Source organism: Ranitomeya imitator, chromosome 3 (assembly GCF_032444005.1).
Source record: "Ranitomeya imitator isolate aRanImi1 chromosome 3, aRanImi1.pri, whole genome shotgun sequence".
Taxonomy (NCBI): Eukaryota; Metazoa; Chordata; class Amphibia; order Anura; family Dendrobatidae; genus Ranitomeya; species Ranitomeya imitator.
This window is the reverse complement of record NC_091284.1, coordinates 84,814,410-84,835,814: the sequence shown is the minus strand read 5'-3', so window position 1 is coordinate 84,835,814 and position 21,405 is coordinate 84,814,410. Positions and strand designations below refer to the sequence as shown.

Here is a 21,405-nt window from a genome sequence, read left to right as displayed (position 1 = left end):
TCTGAGATACTCATACAAAGCGTCATCAGGAGGCAGAGGCTGTGATCACTGCCCCAGTCTCTGCCCCTTCCCTGAAACTAAGAGTCATCAGTTTCTGCTCTACTGAACATGCGTTAGTAATCAACTGAGCATCTGTCAGAATTGATAAATGTCACTGTGCACAATGACAGTGCACTCTCTAGCAGACTCTGATTACAAGTAATTAGTGATGAGCGAATATACTCGTTACTCGAGATTTCCCGAGCACGCTTGGGTGACCTCCGAGTATTTTTTAGTGCTCGGAAATTTAGTTTTCCTCACCTCAGCTGAATGATTTACATATGCTACCCAGCTTGATTACATGTGGGGATTCCCTAGCAACCAGGCAACCCCCACATGTACTTATGCTGGCTAACAGATGTAAATCATTCAGCTGCGGCAACGAAAACTAAATCTCCGAGCAATAAAAAATACTTGGAGGACACCCGAGCTTGCTTGGGAAATCTCGAGTAATGAGTATATTCGCTCATCACTACAAGTAATGAGACGGCAACAGAGTGCACTGTCACTACTATGTGGTGTCCATAATACTGTTCGGAGGACTAAGTGGTGTCCATAATACTGTTTTTAGGACTATGTGGTGTCAATAATACTGTTTGGAGGACTATGTGGTGTCCATAATACTGTTTGGAGGACTATGTGGTGTCCATAATACTGTTTGGAGGACTATGTGTAGATACATGTATATAGCATATGTTTTGACAATTGAAAGAATGCCAAATACGTAAGCATTGTATGCAAGTATGCATTTTTATATTAACGCTTGTAAGGTATTCTTTCAATTTTCTTTAAAAAATTATATTGTAGTTTCAATAAGCTTTTTTTTTTTTTTACTAACTATGCCTAATTTTATTCCTAAGGTGCACTCCCCTCAGTGAGAAATGATATCACAGCTATTTGTTCAGACAACTGATAAGCGCAGCAAAAACACTTTATTCCACTCTTGTGGAGACAACCCGAGCCCACCATGATATGTGGTTTTAAAAAATAAATGACATCATGTGAATGGAGGATCCTACCTTTTTTGTTAACCCCTTTACCCCCAAGGGTGGATTGCGTGTTCATGACCATGCCAATCTTTACAATTCTGACCACTGTCATTTTATGAGGTAATCACTCTGGAACGCTTCAATGGATTGCGGTGATTCTGAGACTGTTTTCTCGTGGCAAATTGTACTTCATGATAGTGGTAAAATTTATTTGATATGATTTGCATTTATTTATGAAAAATATGGAAATTTGGTGAAAATTTAGCAATTTTCCAACTTTGAATGTTCATGCCCTTAAATTACAGAGATATGTCACACAAAATACTTGATGAGTAAGATTTCCCACATTTCTACTTTACATCAGCACAATTTTGGAACCAAAATTTTTTTTTGTTAGGAAGTTATAACGGTTAAAAGATGACCAGCGATTTCTCATTTTTACAACAAAATTTACAAAATCATTTTTTTTAGGGACCATCTCACATTTAAAGTCAGAGGCCATGGAAGAGGCTAGAAGAGGCCATGAGGTGACAGAACAGCAGAACCTCCCAAAAGTGACCCCATTTTACAAACTACACTTCTCAATGAATTCATCTAGGGGTGCAGAGATCATATTGAGACCACGGGTGTGTCACAGAATTTTATACCATTGAGCAGTGAAGAAAAAATAACTACATTTTTACCACCAATATTTTGTTTTAGCCCCAGTTTTTACATTTTCACACAAGTGGGTAAAAATGACACCAAAATTTGTCCCACAATTTCTACTGAAAGTGGCTATATCCCATATGTGGCTGTACAGTACTACTTAGCCATATGGAGAGACTCGGGTGGAACAGAGCGCTATTTGCCTCCTGAAGCGCAGATTTTCCTAGAACAGTTTGCGGACTCCATATACAGAGCCATTAATTGCTAGAAGAGCAGAATCCCCCTCAAGTGACCCCATTTTGGAAACTATACCCCTTGGGGAATTTATCTACCAGTGTAGTGATGCTTTGACTCCATGGGTATTTTCCAAAAACAAGCAGCATTGGATGTTCCTGAGTGAAAATTTCAAACTGCCGATGTAGTAACCAGTATGCTGTAGCGTCCAGTACGTTGCAGTAACCAGTACATTTCGGCAAGCCCGTGATTCTGTAGACATGCACCCGTAAGTTAGGCGGGATGTCTTCACTTCAGAAATGCCAAACGTGGGTGTAATATGTGGTTTATGTACACTGTGTGGCTCAGAAGGAAGGGAGGCATTTCGATTTGAGAGCGGAAAAGTTGCTGAATTTCTTTTGGCGGGTGAGGAGCCATTTCGCTTTTTCAGAGCCTTTGTACTAGCACTTTTTTTACTTTTACTTTTTGAGGTGCAGTTGGGCTCTGATGGCTTTGTAAGTTGTGGCCTCTGTTCACACGGGACGCATTACAGTTAACGCTGGTCAGCCCGCCACATGGCGTTACTAATAGGCTAGGATCCAGTTGCTGTGCATACTCTGTGTGAACACTGCTGCAGATTATTTATTTGCACTGGTGTGCCAAGCAGCCATTCCCTGATTGTAGGCTGGCTGTCTTATCTGGTATTATCACACCTGTGTAGTCGCCATCTTTACTTGGGCCCACTGCACCATGAGAGTGCATTTGATTTGAGGCCTAGACAGGTAAGCACCTTTGCCTGTTTTTCTGTGGTGTTTTTTCTAGAATAGTGGAGGTTTTTTCCTCCTTTTTTTCCTCCTGTTGTAGTTTTAGCTGTAATGTGGAAGCCCCTATATTCCCATTAACAGATGATGGACCTGAGTGAGGGCTTGCTTTTTGAGTTGAGTGGAGTTGAAGCTTTTATTGGGAACATTTTTACATAACGTTTGGGATTACATTTATCCGGCGCTCTACACTGACCACTTACTTTGGAGTTTCCATCTACATCTCTGAGTGACGTGATTCAGATGAAACCACCTAAGGATTCATTCACTATAATGAGGCAGCAGAGTTACTCTGGACTCCGTCTGGCTTCTGGTTCAGCGTTGTCCTTCTTTTCAGAAGTGCACAAAACTGAGGCTGACGGCACTTTTATGCAATCCTAAAAAGATGGACACCATCATTATAGCACAACCTATGCCAGAGGTTCCGTGTGAATCACATATTTCAGAGATTTACACGGAAACCCCCGTGAAAGCGCTCAGCTCAGAGGGCAGGATAAATGTGCGCCGAGCCTTACGGCGAACTTTGGGAGGCAGAATTAAAAAATTAACAGCAGATGAAGAAGTGGTTTTATTTATTTTTTATGCCGTTTCTCATGTTGTATAAGTGATTAGGTTACTTTATTCTTTGGGTTGGTGTGATTACAGTGATACCAGATTTATATTGGGTTTTTATGTTTGGCTGCTGTCACACACTAAAAAACGCTTTTTATTGCAAAAAACAAGTTTTTTCATCGCCATATTTTGAGAGCTACAATTTTTCCATATTTCAGCTGACTGAGACATGTCATGGCTTGTTGTTTGCAGGATGAGTTAGCGTGTTTACTGGTATCATTTATGGGCACATGACATTTTTTGATCGCTTTCTATTCCGATTTGTGGGAGGGAAAATGAACAAAAAACAGCAATTCAGGAATTTTGTTGGGGAGCGAGAGTTTGTCGTTCCGTGTATGGTAAAGTTGATAAGCTTTATTCTTCAGGTCAGTATGATGACAGTGATACCTCATTTACATAGTTTCTTTATGTTTTGTTGCTTTTACACAATAAAAACTATTTTATAGAAAAAATAATTATTTTTGCATAGCTTTATTCTGAGAGCTATAACTTTTTAATTTTTTTGCTGATGCAGCTGTATGGGGGCTGTTTTTTTGAGGGACAAGATGTCATTTTCAGCGTTACCATGTTTCTTTATATCCATCTTTTTGTTCGAGTTCTATTCCACTTTTTGTTCGGGGGTATGACGATAAAGAATTGTTTTTTTCCTTGTTTTTAATTTATTTTTTATGGTGTTCACTAAAGGGGTTAACTAGTGAGACAGTTTTATAGGTTGGATCACTACGGACGTGGCAATACCAAATATGTGTACTTGTATTGCTTATATATTTTTTTCATACAAATATTTATTTATATATAGAATATCTTTTGATTTTTTTACATTTTTTTTATTATTTTTGTTATATTTTTACAATTATTTCGAGTTCGATCACAGCATTCTCTCTTTTGCTTCCTCCCCTGCCCAGTAGCCATGTTCCTGTACGGTCAGACACAGCTATTACACAGTACACAGCAGGGGCACATTTGTAAGATTATCTCGGCACAGCAGCATTTTTTAACCACATACAATTGTGTAACTTATTATTTAAAGATATATTACCTGTACTTAAAATATTTTTGTTCATGGAAAACCCCTTTACTGCAGAATAGTGGATCTATTTAGATAAAAAAAAAATCTGAATGAGGAAACCACATTTTGCTTTTTACAAGCCGGGCTGCTGGTGAATTGCGCCGTATTTAGGTCTTATTATTCTGAAAAGTGTGATTTTGCTGTTAATGCTCCTCTAAGCAAGTGTTTGGAGCACACTTGAAATTTTCATTGGCTTCAAGTAGGCTAAACCCCATTTGTGACGAGCACCAGTTATTTAAGATTTCAAGGTAAAGAGCTCTGCATGCGTCTTCAGAAAACATATTTTTGTCTTATCAAATGGCCGCTGTATTTCACAGAAATGTAGCTTAACAGTTTTGACATAGGTCAAAAGTTACAGTATTATCATTTTAGAAAGGCTTTTCTTTCCAAGACATGAGTCAAGTCTGAAGTAGATGTTAGTTATTCAGTAAGCACCTGCTCCATCATGTCTGGAAAAAAAAAAACCTATAAAAACCACAACAGACAAGAGTAAAAAACAAGTTCACAGATTGTTCCCTCTTTATCCAGACTCTTCTTAAAAGCTTCTTTACACTCAAGGGTCATGGAGCGCATCTGTCACATCCTCACAGAGAAGATACAATTGCTATAAAATGGTTTAAAGTGAATGTTATTCTCCGTCCCCTATTATATATTTACTATTTGTCTAAAAAACACTCTTGTCTGTATTTTTTACCCTTAAGCTTGGGTTGCAAATTTGATTCAAGGTTCCGTATGCTGAGGAATCTGCACTCCGCAATCCGTTCATGCGCCGTACCAACTCCATACTCTCATTCCCAACAAGGACAGTCTATTCACAGATTATCATAACAGATAGAGGCAGCAAGAATGGAAGAACAACAAAATGATTAAACCAAAAAAGGCAAAAAAAATGCACAAACAATAATAGCAATGATAAATAACACATGAGGCAAGCATAAAGAAATCATACAGTTCACAGAAATGCAGCAAAATCAGAAATAACAGCAAAAATGTTCAATATCTATGATGTCATTTGCATAGAAACGTGTCTATGAAAAGATTGTCAAAGAAAAAAGTTGAAGTGAAATAACTAATGTATATATAAAATATCATCAGATAATACAATCTGCTGAACAGAATCAGATTGGAATCCTTATATATTATTTCTAAACACTCTTTTTCGGTGATTACTTTGTATCTCCTTTCATACTGCACCCACACACAAATGATACACCATTTAAAAGGTAAACTTGCCCCTTTCAGCAAGAAAATAACCAAACAAACCACACATCCACGATGTGATCACAAAATACAGTTTAAACATTAATTTTAATAAACCTGCAGTGAGGAAAAATTACCTGCAGGTGGCACTACACTACCCCAAAGCACACTACCACAAAGCTGCTTACAGACATCACAAACAAATCCTAACATGTGCCTTGGGGGCTTTCTAGCTTGCCAAACTTCTTGCCCAGCCAATTTCAGGCACATTGGAGGATTGCACACTTCACTGGAGTTGAGTCACATACGCAAACAGATTTGTAAACATGCACTGCCTATTCAATTGCATACTTGCTCCATTTATACTCCACCGACACACACAAATGATACACCATTTCAAAGGCCAAATTACCTGCATGTGGCATTTGCCTTGGTGTATTTCCAGCTTGCCGAAGTGCTTGCCCAGCCTATTTTAGGCACATTCGAGGATTGCACACTTTACTGCAGGTGAGTCACATATGCAAACATATTTATAAACATTCACTGCTTTTTCAGTGATTACTTCGCCCCCCACACACAAATGGTGAGTCACATATGCAAACACATTTGTAAACATGCACTGCTTTTTGGTGATTACTTCGCCTTACACACAAGTTGCCCCGTTTATAATCCACCGACACACACAAATGATACACCATTTCAAATGTCAAATTACCTGCAGGTGTCAATTGCCTTGGGGTCTTTCCAGCTTGCCGAAGTACTTGCCAAGCCTATTTCAGGCAAATTCAAGGATTGTACACTTCACTGTAGGTGAGTCACATACGCAAACACATTTGTAAACATGCACTGCTTTTTCGGTGATTACTTTGCCCAACACATACAAATAATACACCATTTGAAAGGTAAACTTGCCCCCTTCAGCAAGAAAAGGCACAAACAAACCACACATTCATGATTTGAATAATAAATACAGTTTAAACATTTATTTTCAGAAACCTTCAGAAAAAAACAATAAACTGCAGGTGGCACCACAACCTCAAGACATTTTTTTTGCCTCTACTTATCAAACCAATTTATTGTATTACCAATCTACATATATAAATACCTCTCTGTGTTCATCATCTCATTAAATATATTAACATTTGATATGCTTGATTTTCCTGAAATTGCCTGCGCCCCCCGACAACCAGTGTGCAAAAAATTTGCACGGGCCAACCAGCATATTATATTTTGCCGATCACCTTGAACTACCCAGAGTGGGTTAAAAGACAATGGGGCCAATTCACTAAAACGGTCTAACTTTCAGACATTGCTAACTTAGACTAGAAAGTCTTAAAATGTACCAAATTTAACAAAGCAGCACAAGGTGCTTGATAAATTTGGCTCATCTATAGTCTGTCTAGTCTAAGTTTACACCATATAATGGATAGCCTACTTTGGTCGATTAAGTTAAACCAAATCTGCTTTAGTTTGGCTGATTGTAAAAAATGGGGGGATTCTATGCCATTTTGTTAAATTAGATATTTAAATAATTAAAAAAAAATAAAGCAGATCTATTACCAGACTTGACAATACAAACTTCATTATTAAATGGATCTTTTAAACTTGATGAGAGTGGTGTATGTACTTTGAAAGTCCATGACAGAATGGTAGTATAATCTCTTTGTGAAAGTTTAAACCCAATCTCCACCTACTTAGCCTGATTGACAGCTCTTCAGTATCCCTCCTCCCTGCTGAGATTACACACTGCACAGTACAAGCTGCAACTTCTAGATGAAATAAGGTTTCTACATCAACATTTTAGTACCCACACTGCTGTTACAGTTATAAATATATAAATCTCTTCTACAGAGAACTGTCATGGTTCATGTCATGTTATTGTCATGGCTCGCTTTGGGTATTTGACTCATTGATCTGTAGCTTCGTGGTCGGTTCCTCTGTCTACTGAGCTATTGCCTTTTCTTCCCTCTCCAAATGCTGATGGTTCCAATTGTATTTGCTCCCCCTTTTTGGTTTGCTCCTCTCCAGGTGTTTTCTATTTTCCCATTTTGGTCAGCCCCATCGCATTCTGGGTTTTATATGTTCACCCTTCACTGAATTTCCTTGCTGGCTATAATTTTATGAAAGTAACAAACACTCACTAGTAGCATAAAAAGGGAAGACCTACTACAGGGAGACACTGCACCCACATGGAGCTAGTTCCTGTACAGACTAGAAAGACCCTAGCCGTAACAACTCAAAAACACCACCTTGGACCTGACTCCCTAAAAGGCCATTGAGGGGTTTCCCATACCTCCTGAGGAAGTGTCACACAATGTGAAGGAATGGCTAAGTGCAGCAAGAAGGGATAAGGCAAAGGGAACAAAACACTAGGGAAGGAGGGAGTGGAAACCCCTAAACAGATCTAACGTTAGCCTGTCTGCTGTTATGATCTGGTGGCCTAGGAGCAGCATGAGACGGACTCTGGAGAAGGTGGTCCCTGTACTGACCGCAAACCCTGAACCTAGCAGCGCAACTAGAAGTAGCCGTGGGGGGTACCTAACACTCCCTAGACCCCTCGGCACAGCCTAAGATCTAACTACCCCTAAAGACAGAAACAGGAAACCTATCTTGCCTCAGAGAAAATTCCCAAAGGATAGATAGCCCCCCACAAATATTGACTGTGAGAGGAGAGGGAAATAACATACGCAGATATGAAATCAGATTTTAGCATAGGAGGCCATACTAGCTAAAAAGAAAGAAAAGAACAGAGTACTATGCGGTCAGTATAAAAACACTAGAAAATATCCACCGCAGAAAATACGGATCACCACATCTGACTAAAGACATGGAGGGTATATCTGCATCTCCAGAGAAATAGCTAGGCTGCAAAAAATCATTCACAGACTAAGCTGGACAAGACAAAAACATGAAAAAGCACAGAACTATAAGGTCCACTGCAGGTGGACAGCAAAAACAAAGCCAGGACTTATCTTTGTAGAAAAGCACAGCAAACTGGAGAGACCAGCAGGGAAGTGAATCCTTCCAGAACAATGGACAACTGGCACTGACTAAAGGATCCTGCAAAGCTATATACCCCAGTCAGTTTTGCAATTAGTAGATACACCTGTCCACTCCTGCAGTCCAGGCACAACTGCATTACCCTCTACAACCACCGGAGGGAGCCCAAAAGCTGAATTCACAACAGTACTCCCCCCTTGAGGAGGGGTCACCGAACCCTCACCAGAGCCCCCAGGCCGATCAGGATGAGCCCGATGAAAGGCACGAACCAAATCAACGGCATGGACATCAGAGGCAGAAACCCAAGAATTATCCTCCTGGCCATAACCCTTCCACTTGACAAGGTACTGAAGCTTCCGCCCCGAAAAACGGGAATCCAAAATCTTCTCAACAACATATTCCAACTCCCCATCGACCAATACAGAGGCCGGAGGATCAACAGAGGGAACAACGGGCTCCACATATTTCCGCAACAAAGATCTAGGGAAGACATTATGAATAGCAAAAGAGGCCGGAAGCGCCAGGCAAAAGGACACCGGATTAATAATCTCAGAAATCCTATAAGGACCAACAAATCAAGGCTTAAACTTAGGGGAAGAAACCTTCATAGGAACATGACGGGAAGATAACCAAACCAGATCACCAACCTGAAGCCGGGAGCCAACACACCGACGACGGTTAGCAAAACGCTGAGCCTCCTCCTGAGACAGCACCAAATTGTCCACCACATAAGCCCAAATCTGCTGCAACCTGTCGACCACAGAATCCACACCAGGAAGGTCAGAAGGCTCAACCTGCCCAGAAGAAAAACGAGGATGAAAACCAAAATTACAAAAAAAGGCAAAACCAAAGTAGCCGAACTAGCCCGATTATTAAGGGCAAACTCAGCCAATGGCAAAAAAGCCACCCAATCATCCTGATCAGCAGACACAAAGCATCTCAAATAGGTCTCCAAGGTCTGATTAGTTCGCTCAGTCTGGCCATTTGTCTGAGGATGAAATGCAGAGGAAAAAGACAAATCAATGCCCAGCTTGGCACAAATGGCCTGCCAAAACCTGGAAACAAACTGGGAACCTCTGTCGGACACAATATTCTCCGGAATACCATGCAAACGCACCACATGCTGAAAACACAAAGGAACCAAATCAGAAGAAGAAGGCAATTTAGGCAAAGGCACCAAATGAACCATTTTAGAAAATCGGTCACAGACAACCCAGATAACCGACATTCTTTGGGAAACAGGAAGATCGGAAATAAAATCCATAGAAATATGCGTCCAAGGTCTCTCAGGGACCGGCAATGGCAAAAGCAACCCACTAGCGCGGGAACAGCAAGGCTTAGCCTGCGCACAAATCCCACAGGACTGCACAAAAGAACGCACATCCCGTGACAAAGAAGGCCACCAAAAGGACCTACTAACCAAATCTCTGGTACCAAAAATCCCAGGATGGCCAGCCAACACAGAACAATGAACCTCAGAAATCACTTTACTAGTCCATCTATCAGGAACAAACAGTTTCCCCACAGGACAGCGGTCAGGCTTATCAGCCTGAAATTCCTGAAGAACCCGTCGCAAATCAGGGGAGATGGGAGAAAGAATCACCCCTTCCTTCAAAATGCCGACCGGCTCAAGAACCCGAGGGGAATCAGGAAAAAAACTCCTAGAGAGGGCATCCGCCTTAACATTCTTAGTACCAGGAATGTACGAGACCACAAAATCAAAACGGGAGAAAAACAGGGACCATCGAGCCTGTCTAGGATTCAGCCGTTTGGCAGACTCGAGGTAAATCAGATTCTTATGATCGGTCAGGACCACAATACAGTGCTTGGCCCCCTCAAGCCAATATCGCCACTCCTCAAATGCCCACTTCATAGCCAACAACTCCCGATTGCCGACATCATAATTGCGTTCCGCAGGTGAAAACTTCTGAGAAAAGAGGGCACACGGTTTCATCAAGGAACCATCAGAATTCCTCTGAGACAAAACGGCCCCTGCCCCAATCTCAGACGCGTCAACCTCAACCTGAAATGGAAGAGAAACATCTGGCTGACGCAACACAGGGGCAGAAGAAAATCGGCATTTAAGCTCCTGAAAGGCAGAAACAGCCGCGGAGGACCAATTCGTCACATCAGCGCCTTTCTTGGTCAAATCGGTTAGAGGTTTAACCACACTGGAGAAGTTGGCAATGAAACGACGATAAAAATTAGCAAAGCCCAAGAATTTCTGAAGGCTTTTCACAGATGTGGGCTGAATCCAATCATGAATAGCACTGTCCCCACCTCATGCTGTTGCCATATTACGCAGCAAAAAACTGCTGACATATTCCCTTTAATATGTCTTCTCTCACAAATGGGTTAGATGGGAGTCCAAGAAAATCTATGAGTTGTGACTCAGCATTATAATAATATTCTCTCCTTGAAACAATGTATCTAGTGAAGAATCTACTATATAATTGTCTAAGGATCACTTCCGTCTGTCCTTCTGTCTGTCTGTCTGTCATTCTGTCATGGTTATTCATTCGCTGATTGGTCTCGGCAGCTGCCTGTCATAGCTGCCGCGACCAATCAGCGACAGGCACAGTCCGGAAGAAAATGGCCGCTCATTCCTCCCCGCAGTCATTGCCCGGCGTCCGCATACTCCCCTCCGGTCAGCGCTCACACAGGGTTAATGGTAGCGTTGACCGCGGTGTAACGCACTCGGTAAATGCTGCTATTAACCCTGTGTGACCACCTTTTTACTATTCATGCTGCCTATGCAGCATGAATAGTAAAAATATCTAATGTTAAAAATAAAAAAAATAAAAATAGTTACATACTCACCCTCCGGTGCCCCCCCCCCCCGGATCAGGAACCGGCCTTTCCCGCTCCGCGCGACCGCAGATCGGACCGCGCGACATGCATCAGGAACCGGCAGCTTCGATCCGGTGGCTCCAGGAGGTGAGTATGTAACTATTTTTTATTTAAATTTTTTTTTTTTAACAGGGATATGGTGCATACTACGTGACTGTGCTGTATACTACGTGGCTCTGTGCTGTATACTACGTGGCTCTGTGCTGTATACTACGTGACTGTGCTGTATACTACGTGGCTCTGTGCTGTATACTACGTGGCTCTGTGCTGTATACTACGTGGCTGGGCAATATACTACGTGGCTCTGTGCTGTATACTAAGTGGCTCTGTGCTGTATACTATGTGGCTCTGTGCTGTATACTACGTGGCTCTGTGCTGTATCCTACGTGGCTCTGTGCTGTATACTAAGTGGCTCTGTGCTGTATACTACGTGGCTCTGTGCTGTATACTACGTGGCTCTGTGCTGTATACTACGTGGCTCTGTGCTGTATACTGCGTGGCTCTGTGCTGTATACTACGTGGCTCTGTGCTGTATACTACGTGGCTCTGTGCTGTATACTACGTGGCTCTGTGCTGTATACTACGTGGCTCTGTGCTGTATACTGCGTGGCTCTGTGCTGTATACTACATGGCTCTGTGCTGTATACTACATGGCTCTGTGCTGTATACTACGTGGCTCTGTGCTGTATACTGCGTGGCTCTGTGCTGTATACTGCGTGGCTCTGTGCTGTATACTACGTGGCTCTGTGCTGTATACTACGTGGCTCTGTGCTGTATACTACGTGGCTCTGTGCTGTATACTACGTGGCTCTGTGCTGTATACTACGTGGCTCTGTGCTGTATACTACGTGGCTCTGTGCTGTATACTACGTGGCTCTGTGCTGTATACTGCGTGGCTCTGTGCTGTATACTACGTGGCTCTGTGCTGTATACTACGTGGCTCTGTGCTGTATACTACGTGGCTCTGTGCTGTATACTACGTGGCTCTGTGCTGTATACTACGTGGCTCTGTGCTGTATACTACGTGGCTCTGTGCTGTATACTACGTGGCTCTGTGCTGTATACTACGTGGCTCTGTGCTGTATACTGCGTGGCTCTGTGCTGTATACTACGTGGCTCTGTGCTGTATACTACGATGCTCTGTGCTGTATACTACGTGGCCCTGTGCTGTATACTACGTGGCTCTGTGCTGTATACTACGATGCTCTGTGCTGTATACTACGTGGCCCTGTGCTGTATACTACGTGGCTCTGTGCTGTATACTACGTGGCCCTGTGCTGTATACTACGTGGCTCTGTGCTGTATACTACGTGGCCCTGTGCTGTATACTACGTGGCTCTGTGCTGTATACTACGATGCTCTGTGCTGTATACTACGTGGCTCTGTGCTGTATACTGCGTGGCTCTGTGCTGTATACTGCGTGGCTCTGTGCTGTATACTACGTGGCTCTGTGCTGTATACTACGTGGCTCTGTGCTGTATACTACGATGCTCTGTGCTGTATACTACGATGCTCTGTGCTGTATACTACGTGGCCCTGTGCTGTATACTACGTGGCTCTGTGCTGTATACTACGATGCTCTGTGCTGTATACTACGTGGCTCTGTGCTGTATACTACGTGGCTCTGTGCAATATACTATGTGACTGGGCAATATACTACGTGGACATACATATTCTAGAATACCCGATGCTTTAGAATCGGGCCACCATCTAGTACATACATAATATGGCATCAAATTATCTGAAAATTCAGGTGCCTATAGGTACAGTCATGCTCCATACACTTCTATGAGGTTCTTTCTCAGAGGTTATACTCAGCCATAGTACAGCCATGTGCAGGAGACATTTTTAGTAAGTGTTTTATAAATATTCATATTGTGCACCATTTCTATCTGCTTGGTTAGTTTGTGAGTGTTGACTTGATACTTTTTAGCAATCTCCATAGCAACATCTTCCCGTTCCAGCGCGGCTGCTTATGTTGGGGAAGATCATTGTTTAATCTACGTGCACACATTCATCTATTTAATCACTGCCTTTTGTCCTGACGCTCACAACTCCGCCGTTCGCGAGCACGCTTGTTTGTGTGACCCTTGACTGCAGGAGGATACAACCTTTCATGCAATTAACATAATGTAGAATTATGAGACAATAAGGTGACAAGGCTTCTGAAAACATGTTATTTATCTGCTGAAATTGAAGAAAGCACAATGAAATATATCATGCGGTATCGGCGCTGTCAGAAATTACAGTCTATTCTGAAAAGCTGGTTTATTGCACAAGGGCATATTCAGCACTCAGAGCATGCACTGGGCTTTCCTATGAAGCTGTAGAAGATTGCGGAGTCCAAGAACCACAAATTCCATTTATAGATCACTTCCCCTCCAATCTTTTTTATTTTTTTTACTTATACTGAGAATAACAAACTAATGTATGATGTATTACTACTGAGACTACTGCACCAATTTTAGAGACTCGATTAGATTTCGACTTGTTTAATTCTGTTGTTGATGATCAGCCTTTATATAGTTTTGGAATAAACTCCATTAACTTATTTTGCTTCTTTCTGCTTTAAAGGGAACCTGTCACCCCCAAAATCGATGGTGAGGTAAGCTCACCGTCATCAGGGGCTTATCTACAGCATTATGTAATGCTGTAGATAAGCCCCTGATGTAACCTGAAAGATGAGAAAAAGAGGTTAGATTATACTCACCCAGGGGCGGTCCCGCTGCGGTCCGGTCCGATGGGTGTCTCAGTTCCACTCCGGCGCCTCCCATCTTCATTCCATGACGTCCTCTTCTGGTCTTCACGCTGCGGCAAAGTACGGCAGTGCGCAGGCGCCGGGCCTCTCTGACCTTTCCGGCGCCTGCGCACTGCAGTACTTTCCTCTGCCCTCAACAGGGCAAACAAAGTACGCCTGCGCCGGAGCCGCGGCGTGAAGACCAGAAGAGGACGTCATGGAATGAAGATGGGAGGCCCCGGACCTGAGACACCCATTTGACCAGACCGCAGCGGGACCACCCCTGGGTGAGTATAATCTAACGTCTTTTTCTCCTCTTTCAGGTAACATCGGGGGCTTATCTACAGCATTACAGAATGCTGTAGATAAGCCTCTGATGACGGTGAGCTTACCTCACCCGCGATTTTGGGGGTGACAGGTTCTCTTTAAAGGCCTTGCTGAAAATGATGGTTTGTCTGCCTAGTTCATTCTGTCTTAGTAGCTGATTTTAACTACTGGTCTAGCTAAGATCTGTAAGGGAAGAGTCAGATGCTTGTGTAACTCGGACAAAGATCGCAGCGCAATGCTCGGACTGGCCGGTAGCTCTCCCTAACTGAGTGTGACAGCATGTATTTGTATGCAGATGTCACGCTCAGGTCAGGAGAGCCGCCGGCCAGTCCAAGCATTGCATTTCGATTCTTGTCCAATATATGGCCGTGTGACTCTTTCCTAAGATCTGATCCCTTCCTCCATACAAGGAACAGTATCTGAGCATTGGGGAGGAGAGCCGAGAAAGTGACTCTTGGAGTATGGATATCTTCTAGATCTGCAGTTAAAATCAGCTACTAGGAAAGAATGAAAGAGGCAGACAAGCCATCGTTTTCAGCACAGTGTTCAAGACATAAGGAAGCAAAATAAGGTAATCGACTTTATTACAAAGATTCCTAACATTACAAAGACTGATCAATGATTAAAAGGGTTGTTCCCTTTCAATCAATTTCTCCCCTTGGCTGCAGTTTGTTAAAACCTAACAAACTGCTCAGTTCTCACCGCCTCCGAGTCCGATGGCGCGTCTCCACCACAGCTTTTGGAGTCCGGCATTGGCTGCAGCACTGACATCACGTTGACCCTGTGGCAGCCAATCAGTGAGCTCAGATGCTCTGTAGGGAGCGTTCTATCTACGGGGCAGAACTGCTGAGCTCATTGATTGACTGTCGACATCATGTCAGCACCATTTCCTATGTTAGACACCATGAGCAGCAGTGGAGACTCGCTGATGGACCTGAGGATGGAGAGCTCAGTGCGGTTTGTTATGATTCAACAAACTGCAGTTTGTGGAGAAACATTTTCTGAAAACGGACAACCCCTTTAAAAAAAAAAACAACTAGTGTTTGAGGGATGAAACCTGAGAAACTTAGTTTAATTAAAAAACTTAAAATTAAAAAAACATTACTTAGAATGGTTAACTGGTTCTTAGAAAGTCACTTAACCTATTAGTACATTTTTTTTAATATGGTAAGAAACCCCAAAACCCAAATACACATTGGAGGAACATACAAGCTCCCTGCAGGTGTTGTCAATGGTCTGAAAAAGTACATGAGGAGAAAGTGCTCTCCTCATGTACGGAGACAAGTGATATCCATGTTTCTGCTTCTAGGCTGAAATGGAAGACATTGACAGTGTATTGTCATTGGCTACACAGATCTGCATTAATTACTGAATCACTAGGTGAAATATGATATTATATCATATTAAACTGTAAAGCGATGCGGAATATGTTGGCGCTATATAAATAAAGATTATTATTTATTATTATTATATTATACATTTATTATTGGCTTTATCAACTTACTTGTTTTAGATCTTATTTTTTGTTTTTGTCTATTATGTAATTATTTTAATTGCTGGAATGAAACATCTCAACTACAGATATGTCGTCCCGGTCCCGTACCTTTCTGTGAATTGTGTTAAAGACTTCAATTTCTCATGATGGAAATTCAAAAAGTTTCTGCAATACGCAAAAACAGGATGCAATATATAGACAAATATAGTATCCACATCTCCGAACAGAGTATTGTGAAATGATTCTTTTTTGTCAAAGTTGCTTATGAAGAGAAGTGTTTTTTTTTTGTCCTGATGAAGACTATGAGCTTCAAAACATAAAAAAATAGAAACCTATTTGTGTGAACCTGGGTTTATTAACTCCACGACGAGCAGCGCGGAACTTCCACAGCTATTCTTTTCTACATTTTCCACGTGGACCAGCAGCAGATGGTTTCTATGCTCTTTCTTGTGTGATCACAACCTAATCAGTTAGCATAACCTTTTTAACTTTTTTAACTTTTAATCAGATAAAACCCTAGGCAGATCTAGCAACACCCTGTCTCGCCTGATGTCCCTAAATAGGTTCCGCACCTATTGTCGAGCAGGAACCTGACCCTAGCGATATTCCCTGGATAGGGAGGGGACGGGGTCAGCGCTAGTCAGCCCTCACTACAACTAAAGACTGAAAGTGTGAACTAACAAGGGATACACTTAGTTTGAGAAGACCACTGAGATATCACGCCAGCAAGCCTCCAAGAGTACCCCAAGAAGACACTAGCCGACTGCTAGTACTTCCAACCAGACAGGCGCACTATGTCCTGGAAGTATTTTGCTGTGTTACGGGACATAGTGCACAGGCGCATGCGCAGTAATACTTTTCGGCTTTGCCCACAGTTGGGCAAAGCATACTGCGCATGCGCTACGAAAGATTGCATTGCGCATGCACCAACTATGGAGCACAAGTACTCTAATTCACTAACATATTGCGGACAACAGGGATGGACGGGGTGGAGAAACAAAGATGAAATGCCGCCCATTGGACCGGTAAAAAGTCATTAAAATATCCCGTCAATTTGAGGTGACAGAGTCCCTTTAACATACCCGTAACGCAAACTCCCTGTATATATGCACTTTCAGTTCAGCCGAGCATACATGTGTTCTAAATGGGGTGAGGTTACCGGACACCTCTGGCAGTGGCTTATCTTTTCTGGGAACAAAACAATTGAAAATGCTGAACTTCATGAATCTCTGCCTGATATAGGACAAGCAGATGATAGTCAGACAAGTCATAAACATTACATGGTTTGCAAGTCATGCCAAAAAATGATTGGGTCGTCGGACATACATTATATGCATTAAAGTATTGGGCCACACAAATGTAATTTTCTTACCTCCTAAATATTGACTGTGACTGATAGTTTTTAAAGGCTTTAGGAACTACTGTAACTCAGTGGAAGCTGTTGGGGGTCCAGCTCCATATTAATGCTTTTGAATTTTGAATGAGAGGTCACAAAAGCTTCTGTTGATGTAATGTGTAGGTGTCCCAATATGTGCATGGCTACCATAGCATTGTCCTCTACTTTATAACCTGCCCTCAACTATCATAACTGACCTAAAGTTTTGGACAACCTCTTTAAAGCACCACTCCAGTGGTTTTTTTTATTTCACCGCTGGAGTGGTGCTTTCAATGTAACTCCCCTGCCCCCTGTCTCATAGTCAGTTTCCAGTATTTTCATCGATTTTAAACCCTGCTCCCATCGGTTTCTGGCAAAAAGTGACCTGCCCCTCAGCTTCTGTGTTTCATGGAGCATCGCGGAGGTCAATTTACAATACAAGTCTATGGCTAGTTTCACACTAGCGTTTTGAGGAGCTGCGGAAGGCTGCGGACTTCCTCCGTGAAGCCCCGCCCTCGGCCGAACCTCCGCCGCTAGCTCCGCCTACTTCTGCATGTGGCCTGCATGCGGCCTGCGTACCTATCTTTAACATTAGGTATGCAGGTCGTGCGGCTGTATGTGGATGCTTCCGCATGCGTCGTTTTGACGATGCGGCGAAAAAAAGAAATTGCTACCAGCTGCATCCTACGCTGGTCGCCGCATCGTCAAAACGACGCATGCGGAAGCATCCGCATACAGCTGCATGACCTGCGTACCTAATGTTAAAGATAGGTACGCAGGCCGCATGCAGACCGCATGCAGAAGTAGGCGGAGCTAGCGGCGGAGGTGTGGCCGAGGGTGGGGCTTCACGGTGGAAGTCGGCAGTGCTCCGCAGCTCCTCAAAACGCAAGTGTGAAACTAGCCTATGAGAGCCTTCTAGCCTGGTTATGGTTCTCATAGATTTGCATTGCACTCTTGTAACATAGCTTCTGACTTCCAGCCAGTCAGAAGCTGCTGTCACAAGATGGCACAGGGAGACTGGAGTGGCAACGAAAAAACTATGAAAACGCTAGCGGGTGAGTATATGACCAGGGCCAAGGTGCTTAGATTTAAAGTGCAACTACAGCGCTGGTGTGGCGCTCTAAATAAGGAGCCATTATCCCTTTCAAGCAATGAGACCTTCAGCATAACCTTAATCAGCTATGGTCAGTTTAACTATGCTTCTAGTTTTATCAAATATATTTTGTACTTCTAAGTGCAACTGAACTAAACTAAATGAGAATTGTTAAAAATGCTCGTTTCATGATTATCTTGCCATGTATCTTGCCAAACTGCAATTGGTGACTATGCTAAGGCACTGACACTGTGCTACATTGATATTTAAAAAGGTTAAATGAACTAAATGAACAAATTCATGTGTACATTATTATAAGACCACATTGTAATTTTGAATAACCCTATAAAATCATATATTATGCAAATGAAGATAAGTACCGAATTGGGTGCCAAACAAGGGTGGTGGGAATCTCTTTGTTCATCTCTAACACATCAGGTCACTGGATAGATGAAAAATATGATGGCTGGGAACCGGAGTGCTAGGACCCCCACTGATCACAAGAAGTTCCCGGTATGACTGGAACAGTAGTGAGCATGTGCAACCACTGGTTCATTCATTATTTACAGGACCTATGGTCACACATGCTCATTACCACTCCGCTTACACAGGAAACCTTGCCTTTCTCAAAATCAATAGATGTCTCAGCAGCAGAATCTCCAGCGATCGTACAGTTATCCTTAGCCTGTGGATAGGTGGTAAAAGTTGTTTTGGCAAACTTTAAATTACATTTTTTTAACTTCAGAAATCTAATGCCTATACCCTTTATTCAGCTTATTAATGACCTTACATGGAGACTGGGTTTGACTGTAATATGACGTTTTCTTAGACATGTCCATGCCTGCATACAATGCTCAGACTTTGATGCCTGCAACTCTGGACACACGGCTTTTGGCAACAGAAGTCTTCACCTAACTAACCAGTCATAATAGCACTCACAGAAAATACAGAAAACACATACAGTTTTCCAAAATGAAATGTCCTTACTTTGCTTTGTCTTTTCTGCCTCCTCCGAAGTCTCAGAAACTCCTTATGTTGTCTGGATACAAAATTCACAGCGGCATATTCTAGTAAAGCAGCAAACACGAACAAGAGGCAAACAGCCATCCAGATGTCAATCGCTTTCACGTATGATACCTGTCGGAAACAAAAACAACACTCAGAAATGTGAGACCTTATTTTACTGGGGTATAAAATTCAATAGTTTTTCCTTTTGGCACTACAGTATATAAAATAGAATCTACGTGAGCTGGCGTTGTCTGGCACCCTCACACCACCGATCTTTGTAGCCGTGTTGTAGGAGCTGTATATTGTATGCAAGAGTTAAAAGCAATTAAGCCTAGTTTTGATCATTGAGTCAAATCTAGCTGTTGTCTGTGTTTTTTGTGACTTCACTTTTGTCACAATCTGAGTATGGACAACAATGCACAAACCAGACGTAGATTTCCTGACCTGAACCCTGCAGCCTCACTTATGTCTATAAGGCTGTTGAGTTTTCGGTCTGTCCATACAATGCGATCTGTGCTTGATGTGTGAGTCCAATCTTTCTGAAATCTCTGCATTTGTCCTAAGAAAGGGGTTAACATCAGTACCCTTGGTGGTCTAGAACAGGGTTTCTCAACTTGTGCCCCAGTTTGAGAGGGTACGTTGCAGAGGACCCTTGCTCTTGGCAGGGTTGCGATACTGCTAGAATGTTGCTTTGGTTCTTTAGTGACTAGCTTGAACCACACTGCTACGGTTATCATTTATTAAATGGTGTTAAAATGCTTTAATATTTGGTCATGTACAGTGGCATGTAAAAGTTTGGGCACTACGAAAAGGAAACTGGGCAGATACAAAAGTTTGGACCCGAGGGACATTTGTGTATACACATAACTTTGAAAAAAGGTTTCAGACCCTAGTTAGCCTGTTAGGGTTATGGTTTGTTCACGATCATCTTTAGGAAAGGTTCACTATGTGATGTATGTTTTGCTTGTGTAATGGCATTTGGTTCTTACATACTGATATTATTCAGTCATTTGTTTAGAAATATACTATTATTTGTGGATTAGTTTATGTGAAAAAAACTATTTTTTGCTATTGGTTCGAATGCTTGAGGAACATTTCTCAAAACAGGAGTATAAGGATTGCAGGAATCCCGTTCAGTTCCTACAATACTGAACTCCGAGGGTCACTAGAATGTAGAGTGGAGGAGATTGTTCCGTTTATCTGCCTGCCACAGGAAGGCAATTTTTCTTTTACAGACATATTCCAGAAAAATGTTGTTTGTGTCAGCAAAAGATAATGTAACAGCATTGATAAATTACCTCTTGTATAAATTGGGGCATTATTGCCTTGGAAAGCATGAGCTCTGTAGGAATTTTCCACCCCAGGGAAACTATAATCAAACAATGCAGCTTGCCGAGCACTAATAGTGTGTAACGTACATACTGTAAGGCTATTATTATTTTTTATAACTATTTGATTTTAAAGAACCATTAATTCCTTGGCACTGTGCATGTGAAGAGGTTTTACTAGAAAATACATATATGAGTGAGCAAACTAACAGAGACAGACTAGTACAAAGAAGGAGAGGACCCTGCCCTCATGGGCTTACATGCTAGCTTGGGGGGGTAGCTGAAGAGAAGACTTTTCAGGTTGCAAATGAAAGTTTCAATTGTGGAAGATATTTGGGAATGCTGGGTAGCAAAAGATGGTGGCTGCTGTGGAAATATATAGGAGACGGTTGGGTGGGGAACATATAAGGGCAGAGGAGACAAGGAAGTCTTGTGAGAACTGGAGATTACATGTTGGGGGCTATAAGGAGATTAGTTTGGTGATGTATGGAGGAAACCTGGTTATGGATGGCCTTGTAAATCATTAGTTACTTAAACTAAATTTGGTGGGAAATTAGAAGGCAGTGAAGGGATTGGCAGAAGTCAAAGGCAGAGGAGTAGT

At 42.3% G+C, this 21,405-nt stretch overlaps 1 protein-coding gene across 2 annotated transcripts in view; it reads right to left on the bottom strand.

Annotated features, from left to right (window-relative positions):
- GLRA2 (glycine receptor alpha 2) overlaps nt 1-21,405 on the bottom strand; it is a 277,822-nt gene that overhangs the window by 47,134 nt on the left and 209,283 nt on the right. Inside the window, exons 8-9 of one of the 2 annotated variants that reach the window (XM_069761038.1) lie at nt 19,456-19,605; nt 5,086-5,199 (exon numbers count right to left, since the gene is read on the bottom strand). In XM_069761038.1, coding sequence (XP_069617139.1) covers nt 5,086-5,199; nt 19,456-19,605 — 264 coding nt within the window. The remainder of the gene's footprint in view (nt 1-5,085; nt 5,200-19,455; nt 19,606-21,405) is intronic. The other variant, XM_069761037.1, reaches the window with a different exon arrangement.